The sequence below is a fragment of the Procambarus clarkii genome, chromosome 13 (genome assembly GCF_040958095.1).
Source record: "Procambarus clarkii isolate CNS0578487 chromosome 13, FALCON_Pclarkii_2.0, whole genome shotgun sequence".
NCBI lineage: Eukaryota > Metazoa > Arthropoda > Malacostraca > Decapoda > Cambaridae > Procambarus > Procambarus clarkii.
This window is the reverse complement of record NC_091162.1, coordinates 1,097,334-1,116,307: the sequence shown is the minus strand read 5'-3', so window position 1 is coordinate 1,116,307 and position 18,974 is coordinate 1,097,334. Positions and strand designations below refer to the sequence as shown.

Here is an 18,974-nt window from a genome sequence, read left to right as displayed (position 1 = left end):
ATGTCAGAAGGACGGCAGAAACAGGATCTATATGTGAAAACTCTTCCAGGACAAAATTTAAAGTAAAACCGAAGATATTTGTAGTTGTATAAAAGTTTCATTTTTCATCGCTCGTAGAGCTGGAAACCCGCAATATTCATCTAAGAACAATGCTAATTTCACGTAGAATCGTGAAATTAGAATCGTGAAATGTGAAACATGAGAGTCTTATATGTCTCACGAAAGATAGAAACATAAGTTTCATTTTAAATACCTTACCATGGGCATATTTGAATTTAAAGCGAAGATACGTGTATTTTTATAATCCCGTGCTCCGATCCCGCACAGATCGAGCAACGGAATAACTCTCTCTCAGAACAATGCTTGTTTCACATAAATTCGTTAATAAACACACATGTTATGTCTTAAGAAAGATAGAAATATAAGCTTCATTTTATATACTTTACCATAGACATATATAAAGCTCAAGTGAAGATACATATGTTTTTATAGTGGCGTTCAGTAGCTTGATGGTCATGGAGTGCAGAAGCCTATGCACTTGCTAATATAGTGTGTAATTAACAAAGATACGCTAATAAAGCCTAAAATATTAAATGCCTTCAAAAAGACCAAGATATACTTACTATTGTGAGTGCACCAAAGAAAATATATCTTGTTGGAAGACAAAGATATATCAATTTTAAATTAAGTTTCGACTCTCGCCCCGGCGAGAGATAGCGCGACTCTCGCCCCATCTATTGGAGATTCTGTCCACCTAATGACGCAAAGCTATTCAAAGCCTCCTAGCATTACTTAAGTAATGAAGAAATTTGGTATATTTATTCACTATAATGTTGGTGCTTAATGCAGAACATGAGAAAACATATATTTACTATGAAATAATTTACTTTAATTATGAAATAAGTAAATATGTGGCCTCAAAGGAAGTTGATGGTCCAGGTGTCAATGTTGTGAGTGACTTAGCCAAGATATATTGTTGTCGGGAAAGTGTTTGTTGGCATGTCAACCTTCTGTGTACAGTGATCGAGTCGTTGCACTTCTCTCCTCAAATTATCGCAAATTTAATTTATGATATTAATAAGTAGAATGCGTATTTCTAATAATATCTAACATAACTAGCCAGAAAACATTTAAGATTTATTGAAAAATACATGTCTGGAAGTTAAATGGACTTCATAGAACAATAGTGTTGGTCTATAGATATTAATCGTTATTCGTTAGTATGCGTTCGCTTCTTATACACACCATTTACTGTACAGGCATACCTCAGTTTAAGAGTTTAATGGGTTCCTGGAGACGCCTCGTATTCCGAAAACTCGCATTCCGAAGCTAATTTCCCCATAAGAAATAAAGGGAAATGAATTAATCCGTTCTTGACTACCCCAAAAACCCCACATCAAACAAAATTTTTATACCTAATTCATCTAAATAAACCTACAAAACTATGTTCAAGTTATTACTTACCTTGCTGTTGAATGCTGTAGGTGTATGGAAGATGGTGAGGAGGTGGGAGGAAGAGAGGAGTTACTGTTTGGAAGGGGAGTCCCCTTCCATTATCACATCAGGCAGTGAGGACTTCACTGGTATGCACACTGGCACATTTTGCCTGCATACCACTAGGACTTGCTTGTTTTACTAAGAATTTGTCTAATGACACTTGTTTTTCCCTACATTTTAACACTTGTCTGTAGTAAGACATCACATTATCATTTAAAAGGTCAATGCAACGGCCTGCTACAGCTTTATCTGGGTGAGTTTTTTCAACAAAACTTTGCAGTTCTTCCCATACTTCACACATTTTCTTAATCAAGAAGGGACATCCTCTATTGCCTCTACTCACAGCTATTTTCTTAGGTTGAACCTTACCAATGGCTTTCTTGAGACCCATGGCAAGATATATAATGACAACTTTTATGCTCAAATGGCCAAAAAACCGATAAAAAACTGTAAATCCTTGTGAAGAATTCAGGTGGGATAGTCACTGGACACGAGACACTGGTAAACTGAGGCGCGATCGCCATGCCACTACGCGCCAGTCGGCTTGTACACGTATCAACAAACTCGCGTTCCGAGGTAACCCTCGCCTTCCGAGACATATTTTCCGAGGAAATCCTACTCGTCTTCCGAAAAACTTGCATACAGGGACACTCGCATTCCGAGGTACCACTGTACTTATGTAAAATCTCCCATGTCTCTTCGCACATGGAACACTGAACCCAACACACTCTCTGATATATTGTTTAATTAATAGAGATTCACAAATAAAGCTTATAATTGTATATGTTATCAAAAAGGCATAGATAGTCGTTTTTGCTTTTTCATCACAGAGATTAGATCTTATTGAGAGAGAAAAGATATTTATATTTTAAAGAAGTTTTTTTTGGCCGACGCTCTCCCTATTGATGGGAGAGGGCACAAATCCACAAGAACTGTGATGAGGGTTCGAACCTTTGGCCAAGATGATCCCAGATGCGTCTGGGATTATCCCGGGTGTAGGTTCGAACCCTTATTACGGCCCTTATGGATTTGTTCATTTGATGTATCATGCTATTGTGATTTCTATGTGTGTTGATGGACACGTTTCTTTTCACCTAATGCCTATGTTCAAGTATGGGATGCACAATAGACTACCACTCACAGGATGAGTATCGGGTAAAGGGAGTGTGCTTGTGTCTGTCAGTGAGTGAGTGTGCAGGCAGGTGCGCTCTCATCACTGTGTTTAGAGGTTGGAGGAAAACAAAACCTAACATGTTCAAGTTCAAAACATATTATTAAGATAATAAAATATTTATTTATTTATTTATATATTTTATTTATTTATTTATTTATATACTGTATATACAAGAAGGTACATTGGGTTTGTGAGGATATACACAAATACATAGTGATTACATTCTTGTAAGGCCACTAGTACGTGCAACGTTTCTGGCAGGTCCTTAATCTAACAGAAAATTTTAAGTAGATAAATACTAGCAAAATTTATAAAATGATAACAGGTACACTGCAAGACAAAAAATGAGATGAGAGAGATTTGTAGGTACAGTATATTAAAGCACATAGGTAGCTCAGATTGATTGCATTTACAGCTTGAATTGTAATTTAACAAAGATTAAGAGGCACAATACAGCATATTGCTACGTAGCACATATAAGAAAACAGCAATGATCACAATGGTAAAGTTGTTTGGATTAGGTACATAAAGATTGGAAGATTGGGTAACACTAGATACAGAGCAATTTTAAAGCACAGAGTAGGAAACTATGAAGGTTAAATTATGTGCTTTTTGGTTTGGTTTTTGAATGAGGCAAAAGTTGGACAGCTTTCCAATTCACTAGGGAGTGAGTTCCATAGACTAGGTCCCTTTATCTGCATAAAATGTTTACACAGATTAAGTTTGACTCTGGGGATATCAAAGATATATTTATTTCCGGTGTGGTGATAATGGGTCTTATTATATCACCAGGGAGAGTTTTAGAGTATGGTTTGCTTTTAAGAACAAAATTTTGTAAATGTAGTTGACACAAGAGAATGTGTAGAGTGAGTTTATGTTTAGCATGTTTAGGGATTTAAACAAGGGGGGCTGAGTGTTGTCTGAAATTAGAGTTTGTTATTATTCTGATAGCTGATTTTTGCTGGGAGATGATGGGCTTGAGGTGGTTTGCAGTGGTTGACCCCCATGCACAGATACCATAATTAAGATAGGGATAGGTTAGTGCATAATATAGAGGAGAGCAGAGTTAGGAACATAATATCTGATTTTGGAGAGCATACCAACTGTTTTAGAGACTTTCTTAGTTATGTGATGTATGTGTGTACTGAAGTTGAGTCTCTTGTCTAGGAATAGGAAAAGAAACTTTCTATCATTTTTATTACTGATGTTAATATTGTCTATCTGTAGCTGAATTGCATTTGTTGATTTGCTTCCAAATAAGATGTAGTATGTCTTTTCTATGTTTAGTGTTAGTTTGTTAGTTGACATCCATAAGTGGACTTTTTTAAATTCATTATTTACATTATTTAGTATATGTGGGTTGGGGTCTGAATAGATGAGGGGTAGTATCATCAGCAAACAATATAGGTTTAAGAAAATTAGAGACATTAGGCAGATCATTAATATATGTAAGAAACAGGAGAGGTCCCAAGATGCTGCCCTGTGGCACGCCAACGGTTATTGGTAGAGTGGGATAGGTTATATCATTGATGGGTACACATTGTTGTCTGTCACTACGATAGGATTGGATATAGTCCAGGCAAGGCCTCGGATTCCATAATGCTAGAGTTTAAGTAAGAGGTAGTTGTGATTAACAGTATCAAAGGCTTTTCTCAGGTCAATGAAGAGTCCAATCGGAAACTCATTTCTGTCAAGAGCTGAGTAGATTACATCAAGGAGACTAATAATTGCATCATTGGTACTCTTTTTGGGACCGGAAGCCAAACTGACAGGGGCTGATTACAGTGGTACCTCGGTTTAAGAGTTTAATCCGTTCCTGGAGACAGCTCGTATTCGGAAAACTCGTATTCCGCAACTAATTTTCCCATAAGAAATAATGGGAAATGAATTAATCCATTCCTGAATACCCCAAAACCTCACTTCAAACTAAATTTTATACCTAATTTATACAATTTATTGAAAATAAAGAAAATCACTTGGCCTATTAGGCAAATCAGACCTTGCATACTAGGCCAAGAAGTGCATTCTGGATACTAGGTACAACATATATATATATATATATATATATATATATATATATATATGTCGTACCTAGTAGCCAGAACTCACTTCTCAGCCTACTATGCAAGGCCTGATTTGCCTAATAAGCCTAGTTTTTATGAATTAATGTTTTTTCGACAACCTAACCTACCTAACCTAACCTAACCTAACGTTTTCGGCTACCTAACCTAACCTAACCTATAAAGATAGGTTAGGTTAGGTTAGGTAGGGTTGGTTAGGTTCGGTCATATATCTACGTTAATTTTAACTCCAATAACAATTTTTTTACCTCATACATAATCAAATGGGTAGCTTTATCATTTCATAAGAAAAAAATTAGAGAAAATATATTAATTCAGAAAAACTTGGCTTATTAGGCAAATTGGGCCTTGCATAGTAGGCTGAGAAGTGCATTCTGGCTACTAGGTACGACATATATATATATATATATATATATATATATATTTATATATAAAGTTAAAGTTAGAGTTAAAATTAACGTAGATATATGACCGAACCTAACCAACCCTACCTAACCTAACCTAACCTATCTTTATAGGTTAGGTTAGGTTAGGTAGCTGAAAAAGTTAGGTTAGGTAGCTGAAAAAGTTAGGTTAGGTTAGGTTAGGTAGGTTAGGTAGTCGAAAAACAATTAATTCATGAAAACTTGGCTTATTAGGCAAATCGGGCCTTGTATAGTAGGCTGAGAAGTGCATTCTGGCTACTAGGTACGACATATATATATATATATATATATATATATACACACACACACATATACATATACATATACATACATACATACATACAATGGGCCTCGACTTACGATGCTAATCCGTTCCCAGAGACGGATCGTAAGTCGAAATATCGGAAGTCGAAGCGATTTTTCCCATTAGAAATAAAGGGATTTGAATTAATCCGTTCCCCACCCTCCAAAATATTAACATAAAAATACATTTTATACTGAATACAATGTTTTTTTCTAACTACAATACAGTACCAAAGTTACTTTTACCTTTATGGAGGGCTCTTGATGGCGTATGAAAGATGGTGATAAGGGGGGAGGAGGAGAGTTGTTACTGTTTGGAAAGGGAGTCCCCTTCCATTATCACATCAGGCAGTGATGTTTTCTCTGGGATACTCTCTCTCTTAAGTTTTGCCTGAATACCACTAGGACCTGGTTGTGGTTCAGTGCTTGTTTGTCTCACTACAAATGTCAAGAGACATTTGTTTTTCCATTCGTTTTAACATTTGTCTGTAATGTTGCATCACTTTAGCACCCATAATGTCCTTTTTCTTAGCCAGTATGGTGGATATCGTTGACTGAGATTTGTTATACTGCCTAGCCAGTTCACCTACCAGCACACCATCTTCATATTTACGAATGATCTCTTGTTTCTGCTCTATGGTCATTCTCACATGGGATCTCATATGTTGAGCCTTACCACTGACTTTCCTGGGACTCATGGCATATTATATAATAATTACTTTAATGTTCAAAATGCAAAAAATCACCACAAAAGCGGAATTTCTTATAGGTGCGATCGTCACTAAGCGGGTAGCTGTAGTAAACTGAGGCAGGTCGGACCGCTTGACTGGGAACCACGCGCTCAGCCGACCCGAACATGTACCAACAAATATCGGATGTCGACGACACCATCAGATGTCAAGTCGCATTTTTCGATGAAATTTATATCGTAACTTGAAATTATCGTAAGTAGGGGCAATCGTATGTCGAGGTGCCACTGTGTATATATATATATATATATATAATATTATTAAATATGACCGAAAAAGTAAGATTAATAATTCTAACACGAATTTTCTCTGTTTCTTATATTTCTTTTCACTGCTGATGGTAACAGTGAAAAGAAATATAAGAAACAGAGAAAATTCGTGTTAGAATTATTAATCTTACTTTTTCGGTCATATTTAATAATATATTTCTACAGGAAAGACTGCTACCAAAATATACTAATAAATATATATATATATATATATGTCGTACCTAGTAGCCAGAACGCATTTCTCGGCCTACTATGCAAGGCCCGATTTGCCTAATAAGCCAAGTTTTCCTGAATTAATATATTTTCTCTAATTTTTTTCTAATGAAATGATAAAGCTACCCATTTCATTATGTATGAGGTCAATTATTTTTTATTGGAGTTAAAATTAACGTAGATATATGACCGAACCTAACCAACCCTACCTAACCTAACCTAACCTATCTTTATAGGTTAGATTAGGTTAGGTAGCCGAAAAAGTTAGGTTAGGTTAGGTTAGGTAGGTTAGGTAGTCGAAAAACAATTAATTCATGAAAACTTGGCTTATTAGGCAAATCGGGCCTTGCATAGTAGGCTGAGAAGTGCGTTCTGGCTACTAGGTACGACATATATATATATATATATATATATATATATATATATATATATATATATATATATATATATATATATATATATATATATATATATATATATATATATATATATATATATATATATATATATATATATATATATATATATATATATATATATATATATATATATATATATATATATATATATATATATATATATATATATATATATATATATATATATATATATATATATATATATATATATATATATATATATATATATATATATATATATATATATATATATATATATATATATATATATATATATATATATATATATATATATATATATATATATATATATATATATATATATATATATATATATATATATATATATATATATATATATATATATATATATATATATATATATATATATATATATATATATATATATATATATATATATATATATATATATATATATATATATATATATATATATATATATATATATATATATATATATATAGAAGAAAATAAAGAGTACTCAGAGAAGACTTTGTGGATCCTCACTGAACATTTTGATATTGTTTTCTCCTACCATATATACTATATAATATACTGCTTGAATGAAACACGTCCTTTGAAAAGCACCAGGGATTTGTCAATCACCAGCTTCTGTGCTGGTATGTAAAAATCTCTGAACTTTCCAATCACTTTATTCATATAGTGCCTCACTCGCCAAAGTCTATCATCCTCTGTCCGGTCCTCATTACTTGCAAAATGCAGACACCTGAGGAGTATCTGAAACCTGTCTCGGGACATATATTTCCCGAAGAAAGGTGTTGGAATAGTCAGATCTTTGCTTCAGTAATCTTCAGTAATACATTTCACCTACAGTGGTGGTTTTCCAACGTTGCAATCGTGAAAATTCTGTTATCTCTTTTCGAATGAGATAAGCCGCATGAAGGTTCGTTTGGTGTACAATATATTCCATGAGCAGCTCATCATAGAATGCTGTAAAATAATCCAATTCACACATGTCCTCTCCATTATCAGGGAAAAGCTCTGTAATCCCCACGTCTTTATTATCAAAGGCAGGAATTCGAGGAATAAAACCAGCACCAACACTCCACACTAGTACACCTGGTGTCCTGCAAGACGCAACAGGGGCACGACGGCGAGGAAGCGATGCACACCGTGGACCAGGAGCTGAAGCCCGTCTACACACAGTACGGCCGCTACGTGCACGTGAGGTGGAAGCACGTGAACATGTGGCTCTAGGTGCCTCATGTTGTTCCATGTGGTGGCGCTTGGCTGGGCGAGACACTGCTGACATGACAAATTCTTGCCCAGTAACACCACTGGTACTGGCACCAGGCTCGGTAACACTATGTTCTGATTCCACTTCACTAAAACCAGAAAGAGTTGCCTTCCTCTGACTCGTCACCAAAAATATCCTCAGACTCTAAATAAGCACAGAAACTGTGTGGTCGTGAGTGATTTGGAGTAGACACAGGGCGAGGTGGCATGGGTGAGCGTATAGACCTCGCCATGGGAGGAGCTGTATCTCATTTTCACTGTCCGTGCTACTATCATCGGTCAATTGTGTGTAGTCTTTATCAATGTCAGAGTCATCAAAATCACTTTCCTCACCATCAGAAAATAATTCACTAGTTATTTGCTCTTGGGTGAGTGATTGCGTGGTGCGCGCCCGGGAAGCGTTCGGCCGTGCCCTCGATGTGGTGGCTGCTGGGTAACTGAGGCCTCCCACGCGATGGTAGCGTGAGCTGGATTTTTTTACAAAATGGCGGCTGTTTACTATAGTCCCTGGGCAGCATATGGGGGCCCCCTCTACCCCGCGGACCTTTCAAATCTTGCACGGTACTCCAATACATCATATAATGGGAAGCGCAAGTTACTGCAAGTCAGGCAACCCATCATATGATGTGTAGCATACTTAAAGGGTTAAGTATACACAGCAGTGCACTGCTATCCTGTGCTATATGAGAGATTACAGTGTAGATAAAACACTAGCTGTAAGTTCATCTAATACTGTACTCCCATCTCACAGGATGGTTAGTCTTACATGGAATCAGGGGAGAAAATACCAGTCTCAATACAAAAAACATATCAACTCTGACTAAACAACAACTTCAAGATTTTCACGAGGTAAACAGTGAATCATGTAACATTATATTATAATTTCTCTTACTAGTTTCTACAAGACTCCTCTCTAACAATGTATTTTTTAATAAGCTTAGGTATGCACAGCAATGTGCTGCTTCCCTATTCTGTATGAAGGACCACACAGTGTAGATAAAAAACCAGCTACAAGCTCATCCAACATCCCCATCTCACAGGACGGCCAGTCATACATGGAATCAGGAGGGAACAAGAAATGTAAGACTGATCTATTAGCCTATACTAGCAAAATCTGGGTACAGCACAAGAATATCTCCCAATATTCCTGAGTGTATGAAGTAATTACAGAGCTCAAAGTACCTCATACCATTTAGTATGAAGTCACTGATAACAGGGCAATCACAGATATAGTGTTGGAGAGTGTCCTCTCAAGTAGGACTGAAAACAGAAGTTTTTTCACCCGGAGGGTTATAAACCCATGGAACCGCTTACCTGCTGATGGCGTAAATGCCAAAATCGAGCTAGAAAATATCATTAGGACAATTGGCGGGACTTAAAAAGCCCCGGCTTTTTGTCCTTGTTGAGGCCACTAGATAGTTAGTGGCCCTTGGGTAAATTTAGGTAAATATATACATAAATAAATGCCATCACTTCTCCAATCTTAGGAGCGACAAGGAAAGCTACACATTATCTCCTAGAATTACGTTGGTAAACAAAAAATGTAACATATTTGTTTACTACAATGTCGGTGCTGACTGTAGAAGTAGAAAAAACATAGTTTTACTTCGTAATATACTAATTTTATAAGAAAATTTTATGCAAATAAGTGGCAAGTGATCACGGATAAGCTCCGATATACCAGCGTCGTGATTAGCTACAGCTGTAAGATAAAAAATGTTACCTTCTCTCTGATTGGCCAAACTAAAAGCCCTAGTGATATCTAGCGAGACCTAAGTGAACTACTTAAAAATCTTCGTAAGTATACTTTTCTGAATTGCACTTTGGTGCGTTGTTCGCTGGTACTTAGGAACCTTCGTAGCACACATACTTATGAAGAAATACATGGAGCTTCATGAATCTAGGTCTAGTTGTTAACTGATAGGTGGATCGGGCTCCAGAAAAAACTAGTGGGTCAGGCATGCCATGAGCTATGGGAAGGGAAAGCTCTTGGCATGCTAACAGAGGTCAGAAGCTGGCTCTTCCTGTACCCACCTGTGTAAAATTATTAGTAGTCTTGGTCTCATGTCTTGCTACAGAGGTATAAAGAGACCTACTGTGTATGTCTTAACATATGCACAACAAAGCTAAAATATTTTGAAAATTGTAATCTCAAATCATCCAGAAATGAAGCATTTGGATGGTAAATTCAAAACAAGAAGCAAAACAATACATTATATATCAATATGTTGCTAAAAGAAATTAAGTTGAGAAAATAAATATTAACTAATTAATTATATTTTCAGAGGTTTAAGAATTTGTATTGCCTTCCAAGACTTAAAACAAGACAACAAAAAGTGCAATGGCCAACCATGCCAATGCTATGAACAAGGTCAAGATCCTGGTTGTTGGAGACTCAGGTAATGTGTGAAGGACATGTTTTATTCACAGCTCAGTCTTAAGTTTATTAATTGGTTATAATCTATAACTGTTGTGACATTACACTGTCTTTTGTCAAATAGGCACTTGTTCTGGTAAATGTTAACTGAATACTTTTGCACGCTGGTTTAACTGTAGTGAACAGTTTTTGATTTTATATAATACAGTTATTAATTTGGATTATAGTACCACATTATTTTAATTGTATTACAACTTGGTTACAGCTGGCCTTAACTGCAGCTTGGGGCAGTAGTTAAGGCAGGAAATTCTGTAATTAGTTGGAGACTCAAATAGATGTTCAACTTTACAGAGATGCTAGCCATTCAAAAGGCTTTGGTACATGCTCTTGTTGAACACCGACAACATGTTATCATACAGACAGATTCGAGAACGGCCATTGAAACCTTGCAACAAGAACACATACGTGATGTGTTCTTGTTGCAAGAACACGTGCAACGCAGGGAAGAAATGTAGATGTATACATACCAGTGTCTAGCACAGGTTAAGCAATAGAGATAGAGCAATGCAGAGGATGTGCATTGAACACATCACAGCAGCTGCAACATCAGGCTCTACGGGTTGGTACAAAAATGCAACCAAGTTCATATGAACCACTTATTTTCATGAGCGTAAGCAATAGCAACACAGAAGTGCACTTGAATCGCATCAGGCTTAGATACCCAAGGAGATAGCCAAAGATACTGAAGGGGGCTTGGTCGGAGACTGGGCCACAGGGAACCTTTACCCCTGGAATTAATGCAAGGTAACATACGTGCATGGAAAATAGGCTTACAGGTGCCAGAAGATGAGAGGGAAATGTCAGCACTGTGGAGAAATGCCCAACAGACTCCTGGAAAATTATCGAACACAGTGCAGAGTTACAAACCAAGTAAGATTTCAACCAAGATTCAGATTCAACAGAGCAGAAGTTATTAAACACGCAGGACATAATCTTACTGAAGTGAACATACGAGTTATAAAGAACTTATTTACGCCACCTCCTTGCAAGTTGACGAGGTTTTTCTAGCTGTTCGTCAACATCAACGCTTTCTGTCCTCTTCTCTTCCCAGTGATCTATGCAATATCCTATTTCCAATTGCATTTGACACTGCTCACGTCTCCTCTTCCCACCACTCCTCCACACTACACAACAAACTTCAACGCCTGATCTCCAACAGTCCTTGGGCCAAATACTCTCTCTCTCTGACTGTGTTACCAACCTTTCATCCTACTCTCTTTCTAAGCACCAGCAAGAACTTCTTGGCCTAGGTCTGTCTTTTGCTACTTCCCTTGGCCCACGCTGTGGTATTGATCTCATTAGTTCCTTTGACAGGTTTGTCAATTCTAACTCTAGTACTCTTTCGGACCTGTCTGCCTTTAGAGGGGCCCTTATCCCCGTTCTTGACAGCTTGTTTTCTAAGAATCACCATCTTCCTCGTAGCTTTCAGCTTGCCCTTGCCTCCCTGAAATCTAACAACTCTATTCTTATCCTTCCTTCCGACAAAGGCAATTCAGTGGTTGTCCTTGACCGTGAGGACTACCTCTGAAAAGCAGATGTCTTGCTCTCTGACTCTCGCACTTATGCTCCTCTGACTTCTAACCCTTTGGATCACCTCAAAACTTCCTTTAACCGCAAACTAAGACAGCTCTCTTTGTCCTTTGTCCTCCTGACTTTGATCTCATTAAACGTTTCCGTGTCATCTGCCCTTCTCTTCCTTATTTCTATGGTTTTCCTAAGACTCATAAACCTTGTGTTCCTTTTCGTCCTATCATTTCTTCACGGGGCTCTGTTAGCTATCCTCTTGCCTCCTGGCTCGCTAAAACCCTGACGCCTTACCTTGGCACTTTTTCCCCTGCCCACCTTCGTCACTCTCAGGACTTCATAGAAAGACTGCGCCTGCAACCCTCTTGTAAGATGCTTAGTCTTGATGTCGACTCTCTGTTTACTAATGTTCCGCTCGATGACGTTCTCTCTTTCCTTTGACAGAAGGCCCCAGAGGGCCTTCTTCCTCTCCCGCTTCCCACTGACGTTTCCTCGATCTTATTAGACTCTGTGTTGACTCTTAACTCTTTCTCTTTCAACGGTAAATATTACACTCAAACTTTCGGTGTCGCTATGGGTTCCCCTCTCTCCCCTGTTCTTGCTAATTTCTATATGGAATACTTCGAAACTGTTCTTCTTCCTTCTATTGATACTCGTTCCTCTCTTTGGCTTCACTATGTTGATGACATTTTTGCTTTATGGCCTCATGACCTTAATCTTTTCCAGCCTTTCCTCGCCTCTCTTAACAATCTGGCTCCTTCTATCCATTTCAAAGTTGAGTGGGAATCTAATTCCCTCCTTCCTTTTCTTGACGTTCATGTCCACAGCTCTGTGTCTGGGTTATCTTTCTCTGTCTGCCGTAAACCCATGCATAGTGGCATGTACATTCACTTCTTTTCCTACCATCCTTCTTCTGTTAAGAAAAGTGTCCTCGTCTCTCTCTTCCTCCGCGCTCTACTCATCAGCGACCCTCAGTTTCTTGATTCTGAAATTGCCTTTACTGTATCTACAAATCATTCTCTCGCCTTGGTTACCCTTTGCATTTCATCAACTGTGCCTACTCTCAAGCTAAACGAAATTTCTTTCATCCTAAACCTGCTTCCAATACTAGTAGCACTGTACTATGCCTTCCCTTCATATCTGAACACAAAACTTTTACCAATACCTTTCGTCCTCTTGACATTAAACTCGCCTTTCGACAAACTAATACACTTCGTAGCAACCTAGTTCACACTGCTCCTCCTGCTTCTAATGCTGCTGGTGTCTACTCTATTTCCTGTTCGTCTTGTCCTCTCCAATACTTTGGCGAAACTGGCCGTACACTGAATGACAGACTTAAAGAACACAAGAGAAGTGTTAAGTCTGCAGACACTAACAATGCTCTCTTCTGCCATGTGAGGGATTCTAATCATCCCATTGATTGGTCTTCCTCCAAAATAATCTTTCCTGCCTCTACTCTACACAGACGCCGTCTTGTAGAATCGGCTCTTATACACAATGTACCCAACATGAACTTGAGTCCTGGCTTTGTTGCTGTGGACTCTTCCCTTTCACAGTATATACTCAAATGCTATAATCTTTCTAACAAACGTGACCTAACATAAGCCTACCCCTTCCATTTATCTTTCTTTCTCTTTCCTTTTCTTTCTCTCCTCTCCCTTTTTCTGTTCATTGTCTTCTCCTATGCTCCCTTGCTATCCTCTTCTTATTCCTATCTCCTTCTCATTCAGTGGTTATAATAGGAGCTGCCTCGCATGGGCCAATAGGCCCTCTGCAGCTCTTATTATTATTACTATCCCCTCTACTACACCTTACTTCGTTCCTCAGCTCTCTCTTGCCTATTTATTGCCTGCCTCTACTTCTTCATCACAATCGACTTGAGAATGGTCCTGGACGGACCGAAACGTCGTCGTCCCTTTACCTTCTAGTTTGTGGTCTGGTCAACATACTTATACTTTAGCCACATTATTGTGACTCATCGCCTGCATACGAGTTATAAATACTCATGCACTGCACACAGAAATCACAATTGCGTGATGAATCAAATGAACAAATCAACAAGGGCCGTGACGAGGATTCGAACCTGCGTCCAAGAGCATCCCAGACGCTGCCTTAATCGACTGAGCTACGACATGGTCAAAAGGAGTTGAAACCGAAGTTCTACTGAACTTACTGGATCCTGCAGCCTCTCCGAGGCACAAACCAGGGTTTTACACAACTCCCCCCATGCACTCGAGCTATGTCAATAGGCTGTTCTCCCACTTCGTCCTTACTTCATTACACCATGTCGTTTGTAACCATTACACTTTTGTATGGTTACACATTTGTAACCATACAATGTGTATGATTACACATTTGTAACCATAACCATTTGTTTGTACACCATTACACTTCATTGACTATGTCGTAGCTCAGTCGAATAAGGCAGCGTCTGGGATGCTCTCGGACGCAGGTTCGAATCCTTGTCACGGCCCTTGTTGATTTGTTCATTTGATTCATCACGCAATTGTGATTTCTGTGTGTAATGAAGTAAGGGCAAAGAGGGAGAACAGCCTATTGACATAGCTCGAGTGCATGGGGGGAGTTGTGTAAAACCCTGGTTTGTGCCTCGGAGAGGCTGCAGGATCCAGTAAGTTCAGTAGAACTTCGGTTTCAACTCCTTTTGACCATGTCGTAGCTCAGTCGATTAAGGCAGCTTCTGGGATGCTCTCGGACGCAGGTTTGAATCCTCGTCACGCCCCTTGTTGATTTGTTCACTCATGCACTGCCTAAGTAAGAATGAAACGAGCAGCAAATAACACTTAGTTGGCCAGCCAGAGACTTTGGGCCCATGTAGGAATATTGCTGCAAAAAAAAAAGAAAAAAAAAGAAAAAAAGGAAAGCTTGGTTATACTTGTGCATAATTTTAAATATTTTCTGTATAGTAGGCCATCAAGGCAGTGAACTCCATGGTTAAAAATTTGACTATACTGTAAGTTGTTCTAGTGTGGCTGAATTTAAAAGTTGAAAGCAGAGGTAATTTAGAAATTATTTGGGATGACATTCTTTTCCCTTTTGCATCTGATGATGATACAATATTTACAATAAAGTTTATTGATTTGGTAAGTAATAAATTATATTTTTATCTGTATATACTAATTTAACTACTGTGAAGTAATTATAAAGTAATTTTGGCAGGTTTTTAAGTTAGAGATAGCGATTTACGTAACTGCAGTAGTTACAAAAAAGGTCAGATTATGAAGATTTTTTCTTATGTCAGATTAATTCTTATATGTCATATATATATATAATGCAGCACTTGACAGGATATATGTACTGTACTGTGTTTGGTTATAGTGTATGGATGAAACTACAGTATATAGTACTGTATTTCATCATGGTCATTTTACAAAGTTAAATATTTCATAGCTGAAGTAGTTGAAGTTGAATGTATGTGTATGGTAGATGATGAGTCACAATAACATGGCTGAAGATATGATGACCAAACCACACACAGGAAATTGAGGAGACGACGAAGTTTCGGTCCGTCCTGTACCATCATCAAGTCAATTGTGATGGAAGTGAGGGAGGCATGGACATTAAGTAATGTAAAGCAATGTGTATGGCAGTGTTTCTCTGTGGAACCCCAAGGTAACTAATGGTTCCACAAGTGATAAATAGGCTAATTGTAATCATATACAGATGTGTTTTTGAGTCATTTCTGTGGGGAGCCCCTACGGCTCCCTGGAGCTTATCGGGCTAATGTATGTTATATTAGATCGGGACATTAACTAAGGAGTTCAGACCTACCAGGGACCAGCGCCAGAACCTGGCCCCTTCAGAGAGGTTTCAGGGAGCAATGGCACTGGAAAACCCCCTTGTGGTTGGGGTTTTCCTTATCTGCCATCAACCGGGGTCAGGCACCCAGAAAGGTAGGCATGACAAAACAAACTCCACATGGTAAAAAACTAAAACAAAAAACCGAACAGAGAGGTAGAAACTCCCTACAATCCCAAGGAAACAAGCAAACATCACACTTTACTGCCGCGCCGATCGTCCGCGCAGCCCTCCCCGCCCCCAAGAGGGGAGCCCTGACCTACCGCGCCGGCTGCCAAGCTTCAGTTCGTAAGCTAATGTCAACCGGGATAGACGCTTCTCTGGCCTCAGTTTCCTAGGCGGTGTTTGCCTTGTGTGGCGTTCACTGCCGTGTGTTGTGCTGTGCGGTGGCCAGGAGTACCTCATCAGTGCCAGGGCTGCATGTGCTTAGTGGCTGACTTCCCTAAACGCCCTGTGAGTACTGCCCTGCGTAACAGGGTTATCTTCCCTGGGGCATTCGGGAACCATTCCCGTAGAGGTTCTTTCTGCTCGGCATTTGCCTCACCTTTGGGGCCAGCTGGGGTTTGGGGCCCTTGTTTGGCCCTGGGTAGGGATTGGTATTGTGCTGGTTAGGGCGTCAAGGTGTTGCGCAGCCTGCTACCTAAGTGGCGACCAGTTCCTGTTGCCCCTGGAGACGGTGTACTTTTGCAGGGGTTTTCTTTTGTTTTTATTTTCAATTGCCTGGTGGGGGTCTGCCCAGTGTGGCTATAGTTCCACTGGTAGTGTTTGGCAGCCCTCTGCTAGGTCCCCGTGATTGTACACGTCGTAGGGGTTTTCAGTGCTATCCTTTACCCTCTTGTTATTTTTGGGTTTCTTAACCGGTTAGCAACACCTTGCCCGGGCTTCCCTTAGCAGTCAGCCTACAGGCCCTGGAAACCCCTGTCTGGGCTCGGTGGACCATTGAATGTGTCTACCGGGTTCCAACCCGTCTTGTACGGGATCGTTGGTTGCTGTGCCCTTGTCTCCGGGTGACAGTCACCACTTTTACCTCCATCATGCTGTCTGTTGAGTCACTGACACCTTGACCCGGAGTCTTGCGAGAGATTTTCTCTGCTTGTTCTCCAGTACTCTCCTGATGTTATTACTGTTCAGAGTTCAGGTGGTATCTGTGTTGCAAGCTAGGTTAGGTTGCTGCAACACGCTAGGTTGGTTCCCACTTGGATGTCTCAGGGCCGCCCCGTTTTGGTTAGGTGCTGTTCGCCCCTTTCCCTCCCTGATCCCGGCTCCGGACCATCTGCGGGTTTCATGGTCAGGGTGGGGTGTAGTTGGGGCCAAGACTCGGGCGGTTTCGGGGGTTGCCCCGTACGGGTTGGGGACGGAGGTTTTCGAGCCTGTTCCTCTTCCAAGGCTTCTGGGTCTTACCAGCGGCCCTTTCTTGCTGCCTTTCCCATAGACTCTTACTTTTCTTTAAGGGCGGAGGGCTTGGAGGATGGCTCTGCCCCGGGGCCTCTGTTGCTGGTTCCCGGGGCTGTGGGGGATGCCTGCTAGCAGTTCTGGGGGGGTTTGCCCCTGCCTGGGTTTCTTTGCTTCTGGGCGGAGTTTTTCGCCCATTCAGTCGGCTTGCTTCCCACTTTTGCTGGAGTGTTTTCGTATCTTTAGCGTCGGACACAGCCCTCTGTTCTGGTGGCCATTTTCGTCTGCCGGTTTCCCGGCGTGGCCACCATGGCGGTGTTGTGGTTTGTTTACATGCGCCTGGGTTTGCGAGCGAGCTTCTTGGGTGAATTTTCACCTTTTTTCTGGGGTTTTATTCTCCTGTTGTCGTTTCTTTGTTTTTCTGGTGTTTTCTACCCGTTTCCTGTTCCTCTGGGAACGTTTGAGTGTTGCTTTTACACCAGGTTTCCCATTTTGTCTGTTTTGGGTCTGGGCCTTTGGGTTTGGGCTCAGTATCCCTGGCTGTTATGCATGCTCCCGCACCTTGTCCCTTGGTTTTCGGTCTGTTATGACCGTTTCCCAGGGAGTTCTGTCTGGGGGCTGTGCTTTGCCTTTCTGTGGTGTTTCTCCGCTGGCAAAATGTGGTGGTTTGGGCTCCCCCTGGTTTGTTTCCGGGTTCCTTTGGTTTCTTTGGTTTCGTTCCGGAGGTTTCTTCCTCTTGGGCCCCCCTTTGTGGGTTCAGGGGGCTTTGTTTCCTCGTGTGTGACCCGGTTCTGCCTTCTGGAGTTCTGGGGTCTTCCTGGCTTGCAGACTGATCTTTTTGGGTTTTGGCACGTGTTGTGGTCGTGCTGGGACTTTGAGGTTTTGTTGTCAAGGTGGGCCTTTTGATGCAGTTTTGTGCTTTCTTTGCCTGGCCGGCGTGTGCTCTGCCCACTGGGTCGGCGGCTTATAATTTTCTTTTCAACTGTATGTGTGTGTGTATGCATGTACATGTGTACACTGTGTGTGTGTGTGCACATGTGTATGTGCATACGCACGTGTGTGTAACATACCTTGTGTGTATGTGTATGTGTATATACATGATATGTATATATGTGTATATGTGTATGTGTACTTTTTCTTTCGGAAAGGGCTCTGTTCCCTTCTCTGTTGACGGGGCGCTGGGGGAGCAGCTTGCTCTGTTAACTCTCGTATGGCCCCGCTGTTGATGGGCGCTTTTGGTTGTCTTCTGGCCTCAGGTGGACGGCTTCTCCCCCTTTGGGGGGGTTCAGAGCTGGCGGGGTGGGCTTCTTCCCCTGAGCTTCGTCATGTCATCTTAGTGGGTGCGTTGGGCGTGGTTGATCCGCCCCATCCTTCTGGGATTCCCGTCTGCTCTTTGC

The 18,974-nt window shown here is 40.2% G+C and overlaps 1 protein-coding gene across 3 annotated transcripts in view; it reads left to right on the top strand.

Annotated features, from left to right (window-relative positions):
- LOC123757295 (rab-like protein 3) overlaps positions 1-18,974 on the top strand; it is a 130,779-nt gene that overhangs the window by 831 nt on the left and 110,974 nt on the right. Inside the window, exon 2 of one of the 3 annotated variants that reach the window (XM_045740852.2) lies at positions 10,694-10,807. In XM_045740852.2, coding sequence (XP_045596808.1) covers positions 10,750-10,807 — 58 coding nt within the window. In that variant the 5' untranslated portion in view covers positions 10,694-10,749. Of the gene's footprint in view, positions 1-10,693; positions 10,808-15,877; positions 16,000-18,974 lie in introns of those variants that run through there. The other 2 variants (XM_069323540.1, XM_069323541.1) reach the window with 2 other exon arrangements.